This window comes from Berghia stephanieae, chromosome 2 (genome assembly GCF_034508935.2).
Source record: "Berghia stephanieae isolate SIO BIC M18660-M18661 chromosome 2, UCSD_Bste_1.3, whole genome shotgun sequence".
Lineage (NCBI taxonomy): Eukaryota > Metazoa > Mollusca > Gastropoda > Nudibranchia > Aeolidiidae > Berghia > Berghia stephanieae.
In genome coordinates this window covers 84,981,874-84,995,306 of record NC_088361.1, presented here as the reverse complement: position 1 = coordinate 84,995,306, position 13,433 = coordinate 84,981,874, and the positions used below count along the sequence as shown (strand labels likewise).

General features: G+C 33.0%; 1 protein-coding gene across 2 annotated transcripts in view; it reads left to right on the top strand.

The window, feature by feature from the left end:
* The window catches only part of LOC144965705 (natural resistance-associated macrophage protein 2-like), a 35,856-nt gene extending 26,191 nt beyond the window's left edge, over nucleotides 1–9,665 (top strand). The window contains exons 11-15 of one of the 2 annotated variants that reach the window (XM_078901306.1): nucleotides 90–313; nucleotides 614–770; nucleotides 1,074–1,124; nucleotides 1,788–1,807; nucleotides 6,889–7,058. In XM_078901306.1, the coding sequence (XP_078757432.1) occupies nucleotides 90–313; nucleotides 614–770; nucleotides 1,074–1,124; nucleotides 1,788–1,807; nucleotides 6,889–6,925 (489 nt within the window). In that variant the 3' untranslated portion in view covers nucleotides 6,926–7,058. Of the gene's footprint in view, nucleotides 1–89; nucleotides 314–613; nucleotides 771–1,073; nucleotides 1,125–1,787; nucleotides 1,808–6,888 lie in introns of both variants that reach the window. The other variant, XM_078901305.1, reaches the window with a different exon arrangement.
* Nucleotides 9,666–13,433: the final 3,768 nt, after the last annotated feature.

The window sequence follows — 13,433 nt, the reverse complement described above, 5'->3', positions numbered from 1 at the left end:
TAATGAGAAAAAATGAGTTAACGAGTTTTGGAAAAAAAACAAATTTGCTTTGATTAGAACAGCCTATGAATCTTTGGCTTAATTTCCAGGGTTTCCTCAATCTGACATGGAAGAGATGGCAGCGAGTGTTGTTGACCAGATCCATTGCCATTGCCCCAACCATTTTAATCTCCATCTTCTCCGGCATGGATGACCTGACTCACATGAATGACCTCCTCAACGTACTCATGAGTCTACAGTTGCCCTTTGCTCTCATTCCCATTCTCACTTTCACTTCCTCCAAATATTTGATGGCAGATTTCAGCAATGGAAGGTAGTCAAATAAAAAAGAATTTGTATTTTCTCAAAGATGTTTTGATGGTTTTGATTGTTATATTATGATATATCGCATTTTTTTCTCTAATATTGTGTGATTGGGGCACATTAAATTAGATTTATAACCAGAAAATTAATTGATATAATGTAGACTAACCTTATTTATTTAAAAAAAATAAATTTACTCTTTTAATGTTGTTTTAAAGTAAAGCTTGAGTGTTGTGTTTGTGTTTTTAACAGATATTGCTTTTCCATGCTTTCCAGAAATAAGAATTTTCTAACCTATTACCTTCCACAGAATCATGAAGATTGTGACCGGCGTACTGGCTGTGGTTGTCATTTTTATCAACTTGTACTTTGTAGTTGTCTATGTCCAGCAGCTACCACAGTTATGGTATCTCTACCTCTTTGTTACCGTCATTGTCTTGCTGTATTTGGCCTTTGTTGTTTACCTGGTAAGTTAGAAATTTTGGATAGGAAGAGAATGCAGTTTGAAATCAAATGTGATTCAACTCTCTGGAGTATAACATGAATGGAAATGGACCAAAAATATAAAAAAATATTATTTGGAGGTTTTCCTATTCTTGAGCTTTCTTGATTTGAAAGTACACTAATCATTAATGTGCTAACATATAAGATTATGTAAATTTTCACTTTTTGTTTTGAATCAATCTGTTAGTTAATTATTTTTAGGCTACATGCATAATATTATTGTACAATAATTTTTTAAGTGATCTCTTCATATTTCCCTCTTTCAGGGTACGTTTTGCCTCGCATTCATGGGATTTCATTATGTCAACAAAATACCTGTAAGTTTTTTTTAATATGATGATATATTATTCTCTATATGTTTGTTTATACTAAGATACTTTGACATTTACTAAATCGTTAACCAGTTAACCGCATACTCTTGAAAGACATGTATTTAAAAATTTGGCCAGAAAACTCATCCTTCAAATCTTGATCGATTTAAATGACCCTCATCTTGGCAAACGCTCTCAAACCTGGGACCTCGCATTTGAGTGTATTTGCCAAGATGAGGGTTGTTTAAATCGAACAATATTTGAACGATGAGTTTTCTGGCCAAATTTAAAAATACATTGTCTTTCCAGAGTGCAGCGGTTAACTGGTCATTTCCTGTGACTCAATCAACAGCATCAACATGTTCTATAGTTAGTGGCTTGGCATGTCTGTAAACTTCTAACCTAACTTGATTTTGAATCATAGCTACATATGTCCTGGAATGTTTTTATTCTGAAAATTCTAAAGAGTTTATAGTCTTTATCACAAAACTGAGCTGTAAGCATTGCGCTGCAGAAGTATATTTTCAATAATTTAGTTAGTAGAAATATAAGTGATCAAATAAAAAAATGAAAATTTCATGAAGCCATTATAAAATTCTTAAAAATTCCTGTTAGAGAATAATTGTATGATCATTTTTAATCCTCTTTCTCCAATCCTTTACCATAAAGGGATTTTCTCACCTCACGATGTAAGTACACGTAACACATGTTGAAGTGTGTTCAGGAAAATAAATAAACAACAAATTTTGATGTTGTACGCCATTGCTGCATCATTCCTATTTTTCTAGAGCTAGATAATGCATGCCTTTTTACTAATATTAATTCAATTTGTCTTCATTATGCATGCTATATGTCATTTAAAAAAAAGAATTTCTACTGTAACTTATTTTTTCTTTTCTTTTTTTTTTTTTTTATAACACACATTTTGCAGTGAAAGAAATCTTAAAATTTTGCAACAGATTGAAAGATTGCCATGAAATTGGTTTGAGAAAAACACTTAAAATTATTCACTTTTAGTTTAGATGGTCACATAATATATGGCACATATTTCATGCATATTTTGAAGGAATTATGTTTCACTTTCTTGAAATTTATTAAATCTTACTGCTTTTCTTAGTGATGGCCATGTTAGTATATCGTTTTAAAAACCTATTATCAGACTATAGCAGTCTTTGAAAGCACTGCTTGTTAGAATAAATACCAGCTCTTGGAACATCTTGACCATTAGTACATTAAAATTATTTAAAATCCATTTTTAAGTCAATATTCAGATTAAATGAGACTGCGCTGTTAGCTTTGTAGATTAAGATAATAAAATTCTAATTTATTCATTGGAGTTTGGTTCCATTTCCCACCTGTACACTATCGGATTTATCATAATAACATTTGAACAATGGGTGATCATAAGCCAATGGTGTTTAGGTGTTCTTACACTGGTCCATTCAGTCATGTATTAGCAAACCCACTACACCTTGGATGTAAAATGAATCACTGTCATTTAGGTCTGTCATCTCTGCAATAGGACCTCCTGAATCTGTCCCTCTCTCTACCGCAGTCATAAACGCTGATCTAAATTGCAAAATTCTTGGCATCTTGCATTGGACGAATAGAAATGTCTTTATAGCAGAAAGCCGTCTGGTTTTTCCTGTTTTTCCACACACATACACACACACACACACACTCACACACACACACACACACACACATACAGACTTACTCCTTCTTTTATTAATATAGATTAAGAAACTCGAATGGCCTGTCTCATTGTCATGCTAATTTGAGTAAAAAATTCAATTGTCTTCAAATTTAAGGATAGCGGAATGAAGAAGACATTTTTTTTGTTTTTGTTTTTATTATGATAGTTTGTTTTTTTCTCAATCAGGCTTTGAAATGAAAAAAAGTAGCAATTGTCTCCACCTAAGAATTTGTTTTGTTTGAGTGGACTTTTTTCTTTCTCTTGAAATAGAGATTATTTTTTCTGTCCAATTTGTCATTCTGAGTGTCTTCAATAAATTTATTTTTTTCCCCATTATTTCAGCATAAGCTTTATTCGTTTTTGTCTTACCCGAACTATTGGTTAAATAAGGCACCGAAATGCACTGTAGGTCCAAATGAGGTGTTGGAAGCACTTGGAATTTTTTACCACCACTTCTTTAGGAAATAGGGAGTATCTGATATTTTCCCCCATATTATTGTATGAGTTGATGGTGACGAGAAGGTTGAAGTCAGTGGAGATTTAAAGATTGGTTACAATGTTATGTTCATGTCTAACGACTTCACTAAGATAAGAAATTTGTCTCGTTACCTGCATGCTTGTGAATGAAAGGAAATAATGTTGTTATCTGAATTAATTTTTTTTTTCGTCATGAAATTTATGAAACAAACTTATAGATAATTTATCAAGGTAGAGAAAGCATAATCTAGGAAATCAATTTTTAGCAGACTCAAATGTCAGATTTAAGATTTTAAAGTTAATGAAGTGCTTTGGAGAATTTCATGCTTGTGACTGAGTTCCTTGTAACTAGGAAATTTATAAACTTCAAAACTAAAAGAACGATTTTTTATTTGCCTTGACTAAAATGTTATGAGGAAGAAGATGCTAAGCTAAAACTTGTGTGGTCATATCACTATCAAATGCTTGCTCCTCCGTGTTAAAAATATTTTCTGTTTTCCTCAGAAAATTTGATACTTTCTGTCCGTTTTGCTTTTTTCACTGCTGAGTTAAATGTTCATGATGTTGATGCCTTTTGGCGTTATAGTTTATGGTATGGGGAGTTTACTATCTGGGAAGTGCGGTGGGGAAATTCACCCTAAAGACAGTTTGACCAGATTGGGTGGGTGAAGGGGGGGGGGGGGGAGGAGGAAGAGTACCTTATAGATCCACCTTTGCTGTGTCTGCTTTCCTGTGTATCATCTGCTCTTTTCATTTTGTGTTACATTCTTTTTCTAATGAGGTCACTTGGTTTTACAAGGCTGTGCCTGGTGTCTGTTGATGGGAGGGATATTGTCAGATGGGTTATCTTTTCATGGAAGATGAATTTTTTTTTTTTTCATGATAAATCATCTCTTCTTCTATACAAATATTATAGAAGATAAAAACAAAGATAATGCAATGCTTTTGTGACAGTCTTTGGCTGGTCTCATTGATTTTTTTTACTACAATCACTTGATCACTTATAGACTTGCTTACATCAATGTGTAATTATATACAGGTTGAGAGGTTTCTTGGTTTTAATTATACGCCAGTCTAATAATTATCGCTGTGTTGCTTTTCCAATCCACATCTAGTTAGTTTTCTCTCAGCTATTTACTATCTTGATATAACTCTATTGAAATGTGTGTTGAGTGTGCAACATGATTGTGTGTTTATGCAAGTTAGTTTCATTATTATTATTGTTATTATTCCATAAAGGCTCATTGCCTACACTTAAATTACACATAATTTTTTTAGGGTGATTTAAACATTGTTTTTACCTCATAGATGCTTTTGCTAGCACATTCAAGCATCATAATTATTCAAAAATATCCATTACACTTGTTTAAACGAATCATGTGTTCTCGTATACGATTATTTATGTAAAGAGAAAAGTTTTCGATTTTTTTATAAGCTTCTCTGCTTTGTTTCAGTGAGAATGTAGAGACTTCTCATCAGTTATCGTGCATACACAATAAATGTTTAATTGTGCATCTTTTGAGCATAATGAAGACATTTTAACTTGTTCACATTCCGTCTTCACTAGTTGTGAAATGTATTTTATTTTGTTAAGTTTGATAGTTAAGGTTTGAATCGACAAATTATTGATTCTTTTTTATGGCATTTACCATTTAATTTTTATTTTTATAGTTAATAGTTGTCTTGATGTATTACTTAACTAACTTTTTAAGGGTGATTTAAACAATGTTTTTACCTCATAGGTTATTTTGCTATCACATTCAAGCATCATGATTATTCAAACTATCCATTGCAGACAAACGTGTTAGGTTTATGTAATACACCAAACATTGCTGCATCAATGTGAGACTTTGAAATGAATCTGTTTCTGATCTCGGTCCAACCTGCCTTTTTGACTTTGTCTTGCATTTTACTTGTCAGCAAGATATAATTTTTAAAAATATATTCCACCTTTTCCCCTCTTACTTACATAATCCTCAGTGGTTTACAATCGTCACATAATGTCGACAGTGACCTTTGTCTTCCATCTGATAATTTTCCATTTCATCATCTCTCTCACGGATGTTGAATAACTTGATCTATAATATGTGATGCAAGCACTGTGGACCCCTTTAAGATAAATCAAACAAAATTTGCAATTAATCCTTCTTTAATAACTCGATCCTTCCGGTGCTCATGAGACATTGGGTTGTTTCAAAGTTCTCTTTCATAAGCAGCATCTTTAGCTGCTGTCGGTGACCACTGCTCACTTTGCAAAATCCTCACTGATACTGATAGCCTCTTGGCCTGACTTTATTAGTCTGAACTTTTTCCTGGCTTCCATTTCATTACAACTTTAGGAAATCTTTTGTCAGTTGCTTTTACACATAAATGGTTCCAATTTCGGAAAGTTAAGGATGATGATTATGATATGAAGATGAGAATGAGGAGGATGATGATGATCATTATTATTATTATTATTATTATTATTATTATTATTATTATTATTATTATTATTATTATTATTATTATTATTATTATTATTATTATTATTATTATTATTATTATTATTATTTTATATTATTATTATTATTATTATTATTATCATCATCATCATCATCATCATCATCATCATCATCATCATCATCATCATCATCATCATCATCATCATCATCATCATCATCATCATCATTATTATTATTATTATTATTATTATTATTATTATTATTATTATTATTATTGTTATTATTGCTGTTGTTATTATTATCTGTGTGGGGATCTTGACCTCCCATAGTGGGCAGGGAGGTACATGCTGTGTCTTCTATCCCCCCATATCCGTTTTCCAATTGTTTCCTGTCATTGTCTTGGAATGAGATTACTTAGTTTTGTCCTGATCCTTACCGGAGTTCCTTGGCTGGGAGGGAAACAGTTGAATGTATAGTTATAGTTTTGGGAGATGATATTTTTTTCCTTGTAAACCATCTCTCTGTTATGCATTGTATTATGTTTAGTTTACATATTATATTATATGATTGGTAAACATTTGAGTGTAATTCCTCTTAGTTGGGACCTGTGCTTGTGTCTGGATGAGACTTTTAGGTGATCTCAAACTAAGTACTTTGACGGTGTGCTCTTGGAATCTACATCTGTTCCCTATTTGAACCAATTCCCCTTTGTCTTACCTTTTCTTTTGTGCTTTAATTGTAATTCTAGAACTTTTTACTATCCCATTTTCTTCCTTTTTACTGGCGCTGATATGACCTTAATGTGTTGCAAGCACTGTAAAACCCTTAAAAACAAGAACAAAACATATTATTATTATTTAAAAAAAAAAGTATTATTATTATTATTATTATTATTATTATTATTATTATTATTATTATTATTATTGTTGTTGTTGTTGTTGTTGTTGTTGTTGTTGTTGTTGTTGTTGTTGTTGTTGTTGTTGTTGTTGTTGTTGTTGTTGTTGTTGTTGTTGTTGTTGTTGTTGTTGTTGTTATTATTATTATCATTATCATTATTGTTATTATTGCTGTGGTTATTGTCATTATTTGTGATACAGCAAACACAATTTTTGAAAATGCTCACTGTCTACCATATATTCCATTCCATCCCCAGGGATTCAGACGAATGTACCAGACCTCTCCTGCATTGATGAATGAGGAAAGTTACAGCTCATTCGGACAACAGACGTCGGCAAATTTTCAGTATAATAGTACAGATGAGATTATCATTCAGTAATTTTGGTCTTCCTCCTTCACATTCGTAGACTGTTCCGTCTTTCAAAGTAGCACTGCACCATTACTAAAGTCTAAAGTCAACCTTTGACGCAAGAGACTTGAGTAATTTCTCTGTGCCAAGAAAAATAGAGACTGGATTTTAATGTCTCTGAATTGGGGTCGAAATTGTAATTAATGAAGGGAAACAAAAATAGACCTTCCGAACCTTTAGGCCCATGGGACTGTAGTTGAGCATGGTTTGTATAATGTTAAACAGACAATAGCAATTACTTGCTACCCTTTGGATAAGACAGTTATCTATTGCAAAGTACTGTTTGCTAGATTTAATAATAAACCCGGCGACCTAATCACTGCTGGGTGGACAGGGAGAGGGATGGGGAGGGAGGGGGGTGTTAGAAAAAAAATATTGACTACACTCTGGATTGTGCTTGGTCCCTATATGTGAATGCCGAGTGTTCCACAAAGTGAGCTGTTGGGATCCCAAATACATGAAATTAGTATTCAAAATCCCTTGCCCAGATAATGAGCAGCATTATATTGTCTCTAAGCAATACAAATACCATTCTTATAGATATGATTTTTACCGGTTAAGTTCTTTTTTTTCTTTTTTTTTTTTAATCAGATATTGTATGGGGGTGTTTTTTTTCTCTATAAGATTATTTTCACCTGTTATATATAGATCAACGTTTTCCTTTGTTTAAGATAGCTCTTTTTCATCTACCTAACAATTTGATAAAATATGTTATATATAGATCAAAGGTTTCCTTTGTTTAAGATAGCTCTTTTTCATCTACCTAACAATTTGATAAAATATGATGTGATATTCAGACCATGTGAAATCGGTTAACTTTTAGCTTTTTAGTCTCTCAAACCCTTGTTTTGTTGAAAATACTCTGTGTAGAAAGAGAATACTCCTCCATCTATCCTTATTGATGATGCTTTTATCAGTTAGTCCAGAATAATTGATCATTGATTCTTGACATCTGACCTTAACCATGCATGTGCCAGATGCAATTCATAATGAGCTTAAACTTGACCATTGCACGATAGATGATAAATTAGGGAGCAGCACTGGTATATATATACATCTTTGTGTGTTTCTCCATGAAATATGATTTCTTCAACATTATTTACATAGGCAAAGAATGTCAATTTGGACTGGACCACTTTGATTTTCTGGTTGAGTGGGGTGTTTTGAACTCCCATGGTGAATAGGGAGGTCACATTTGCTATGTCTTCTATCCTATGTTTCAGTTTCTTGATTACTCTCTGTCTTTGTATTGGATTGAGATTATTTGGTTTTGTGCAAGTCCTGGCAGGAATCCTTGGCAGAGTGGGAAACAATCAAATGTATCATTTTCGGAGACGATATTTTTTCCCCCTTGTAAATCATCTCTATTGTGTACTGTTATCGTATTTTGTGAACATTTGAGTGTATTCCTCTTGGTGGGATCCTGTGCTTATGTCTGGATGAGACTTTTAGGTGATCTCAAGTACATCGATGGTATGTCCTTGGAATCTACTTCTGTCCCCTTTTTTAGCTAGTCCCCTTCGTCATACTTTTTTCATGGGGCTTTTTAATTGTAATTCTATAATTTTTTCCCATCTCATTTGCTTCCTTTTTACTGGTGCTGATATGATCTTAATATGTTGCTAGCGCCGTAAAACCATTGGAAACAAACTTTGTAGACTGGGATATACACTGCTGTCTATATTGTGCCAACCCTCTTTATACCTATTTTTTTTTCTCCTACAGCATTTTTTTATATCCTGTATTTTGTTTGTGTGTGTGTGTGTGTTTGTGTGCGTGAGAGAGAGAGAGAGAGAGAGAGAGAGGGAGAGAGAGAGAGAGAGAGAGAGAGAGAGAGAGAGAGAGAGAGAGAGAGAGAGGGAGGGAGAGAGAGGTTAGTCTTTTTAATTTGTACCATGTCACATACTTTATGATGTGTTCAAAACTTGGCTACAGCCACAAAAATAACCAGTTTTACAAGAACATTTGATTCATTCCCAGCAGTCAATTAATTGCTTGTAGTTTTTAATTAAAATTATAATGTAAATCACTCAAGTACGCCAATTGTAGAGGTACAGGCATGTAAATTAACTATTACTTATTACATTATAACATTTCTTTGAGACACATTTTGTTGTAAGTTGCTTATTTTTCTCTTTTCTTTTTCATTTAGGTTTTAAGTGTCTATGTATGTATGCATGTGTGTGTGTATGCGTGTGTGTGTGTGTGTGATTATGTGTATGTGTGTTTATTTAAATGTTGCTCGCGGGTGGTTGGATGGGAGCATCACCCTTGAATCATATACCTATGATGTTCGCATGGGTGTACGATCCGATAGTGATGTCGTTTCTTCTTCTCTTTACTAGCCTATCCTGCTTCTTTGGTTTGTGATTGTATTTTTGACAGGGGATATTTTTTTTCCTGTAAATCCTCTGCCTGTTTGTTCTTGGTTATTTATAATTTAGCTTATGATATCTTTAGGTTATGATTTTGATTGACATTTGTACTATTTTTGTTAGATTGCTTGTTTTTTTGTTTCAGCGGTCTCTCATATAACCTCAATTGTGTTGGAAGAGACCTAAAGCAACAAACAAAAAAAAAAAAAAAAAAAAAAAAAATGTTGCTCAATTAAACAAAAACAAAAATTTATTTGAACTCTACCACAAAAAGTTGGCTAAAATGGAGCCAAAGAACAAAGTAGTTTATTGTATTCAACGTTACTTTGTTTTGTTTATTTATTCATTCATTTGTTTATTTATTTATTTTTATGCAAATCTTTTTTTTTCTATGTCTCCAAGAAAATAATTTTTGAAATGCCATTTTTTCTTAGAGTTATAATACTTCTGTGGGTTGCTATAAGAAGAATGCCCTCTGTATTCTGGAAAGACCTCAAGAAGTCTGAGGTTTGAGAATTTTTGCCAAGATAAGGGTCATTTAACTCTTTAAGATTCAATTTGACAAAAACCGACAACGGCCAAATATTCATGGACGGGATAGTCAGTCAGTAAAATCCAATTGTTGTGAAAGAAATGGCAGGCCTGTCAGTTTTGCAGGATGTTTTCAGGTTTGATTTTTATAAATTTGCTGACAAATAATAAAACATGTAGAAATTGTGATTTGGATCCTGTTTTAGTTGTGGGTGGAAATGGTTGACATTGCACTTTGTTTCGTAAAAACGGGACAAAAATTACGACTTTGGTTATGAAAATGACATTGATGACAATTATTGTAAACTTTAAAAATTATAAATAATTTATAGCTCCCTTATTTGTGGGCATATTTTGTCATTCGTGATATCAATTTTATTGTAATAGGAACTTCTAAATTATTTTTTCTGATGTAAAATTATTACTTGGTATTATTTAGCACTGAGGTCTTGTAAATCATCTTTTTTATAAAATTATTGTTTGTTTGTTTTTTAAAATGCTCTGAAGAGAATATGTTGTGTTGCAGGATGGGACTTTTGGGTGATTTAAAAACTAGCGAGTGCTCTTATCAGCTAAGCTATCGTGACTCCCCATAGACCAGGAATAAGACTATCATATTATTATGTTAAAGTTAAAGTCATTACAAAACAAAACTACGCTTGATGACATATCGTCAACATCAAGCTCTATCCTTGTAAGGACAGACATCCTTTCTGAGGAAAATGAAAATAAAATCTGAATGCTTTCTGTTTACTGTGCTAGTGACCGAAAAAAAACAAAAAACATGGATATATTTATAATGACTTCTTTTATCCTTAAAATGTTTGACACTCCTCAATAGTGGGATAGCTGGTGGTGTGGTTGTTCTAAGGTTTTAGTTTAACCAGCTAATTATCATTTCCAGAAAGACATATAATTAAAAATTTGGCCAGAAAACTCATCCTTCAAATATTGATCTATTTAAATTGCCCTCACCTTGGCAAAGACGAGTTTTCTGGCCAAACTTTAAATACGTGTTTTTTCCAGAGTGCGGCAGATATTTGGTTAAAATGACAGAAATAGCCCATCTGACACTTACATAGGTAGTGTTGGACCTCGATGATATGTCTGAAGACAATAGAGAATAAAAAACTTTTGCGGCGGTGATGGGGTTTGAACCCGCGACCTTACTGGTACGACAACACCCGCCTGACCGGTGAGAGCGTGACTCTACCGTATGAGCTATCCACGATCCCAAAATAGCTCATACGGTAGAGTCGCGCTCTCACTGGCCAGCGGAGTTGTCGTACCAGTAAGGTCTCGGGTTCAAACCCCCATCACGTCCCCGAAAATTTTTTATTCTCTATTGTCTTCTGGCACTTTCCTACTCACTTCATCTCTTGTTGTTACCAACATAAGTGCCTGCTCCACTCACTTTTCTGATGATATGTCTATGATTCATATTTTTATAACTCACCGATGTATATAGGGAAAACTGTCATATTTACATAATGTTAACTTTATTGTTATCTCAGTGCCTTTTGAAATGATTATTTCTCAGGAATGAAATATTCATGTTTCTACTAAACGCGCAAACGTTGTATTTGTATGCAATTATTTTGATATCATCAGCATGTTCTATGCACTTGGTATAATCTATGAATGGTTTTGATTTATTCAAGTTTTTTTTTTTGTTTGTTTATTTAATGTATTATTTAAAAAGTGGTTTTGCTCATTGAGCAACATATATTCTCTTTTTATAAGGTACATGACATTGTATTTTTGTCTCATACCATGTCTAAATGAGACGTTTCTTTTATACCAGCTCTCCAACTGACACCCCCCTTCACATACGCCGACGCACACACAAAAACAAACACACACACACACATACACACATAAACAGACAGCTGGGTGGGGCTCCTGACCTCTCATAGTGGGTGGCGAGGCACTAACTGTGTCTTCTATCCCTCTTCAGCTGTTTTCCAATTTGCCTTCTGTCTTTGTCTTTGTCTTGCGATGAGATTAGTTGGTTTTGTCCTGGCCCTGGCCGGATACCCTTGCTGCGAGGGAAACAATCAAATGTATAGTTTTTTTAGTTTTGGGAGATTATATTTTTTTTCTTGTAAATCATCTCTCTGTTATGCATTGTCTTACATATGATTTGTAAACATTTGAGTGTGTTCCTCTTAGTGGGGACCTGTGCTTGTGTCAAGATGAGACTTTTAGCTTATCTCAAACTAAGTACATTGATAGTTTGCTCTTGGAATCTACATCTGTTCCCTATTTGAACCAATTCCCCTTTGTCTTACCTTTTCTAGGGTGCCTTATTTGTAATTCTAGAACTTTTTACTATCCCCTTTTTTTCCTTTCTGCTGGCATTGATTTGACCTTAATGTGTTGCAAGCGCCATAAAATCCCTAAAAACAAAAAACAACAAAAAACAAGCAATCAGTGCGAGCATCGGATAAGTGATTGTTTGTAGTATAATGACAAATGATACAAACACTATTTTTACTTTTTTAAAAATAATGTGTATGTATTTGTGTACTATTTATTCCAATTCAATTCATTGTGATATCAATGTGTTTTTGACAATTTATTGTTACAAATATTTATATATTCATTGTATGATTGGTTGTATATTTACACACACAAAAAGGTCGTGTTAGAAACGATAGTAATCGTGTCAAAGAACGTTATTCTCTCCTTTTTTTTTTTTGGTCATACTTTATATGACTGGAAATTTTTGCCCCTTTTAATTCCAACATGCGATTATACATTCTTTAGTTATTGTCTTAGCATTGCATGAAATTGAAAGCTGCAATTAATTTTTGTCTTATAATTTTATATATCAAAAGTTTCTACAATACGTTTATGCAATACTGATTACTAATGGCACTAAATAAAAATTGAGCATTTATATAGCGCAAAATCTACTAAATCCCCTCAATGTTTTCCAACGAACATAAGGAAATTAGTAATAAAAAATCGTGAAAAGAATAACAGGTCATACACTCTTTATTTCCATGTCATCATGCAGACGCTGCCTTGAAGAAATGATTGTAAAATGTGGATTGTGTATTTTTAAAAATACAATATAACTTAAATTTTTGTATTGGATTCTAAGAAAATGTAACATACTGACAACAATAATTTTCCCTATGAGCACATGATTGGTGTGTTTAAGCTGGTTTTGAAACCAAATCCCTTTGATCAAGTCATGAGTAAATCTGACAAGACAACATTGACTTTACACTGCTGAAAGCTTGTGATTAAACTTTTATAATTAATTTATTTTAAAAATTTCTGTTTACACACACCAAACACTCAAATATATGTGTCAGTGCGTGACATAATCAGTCGGAAAGTGAAAATTTTGGATTTGCATGTTCTGAAAGAATGTGCTCCCCAGAGCATTTTAATCTCTATTTGAAGTAAATCGGGTGATTTTTCACGCAGTTATGGTCAGATGTCTAGGAAAGGAATCCAGCAACTTTTCTCAAA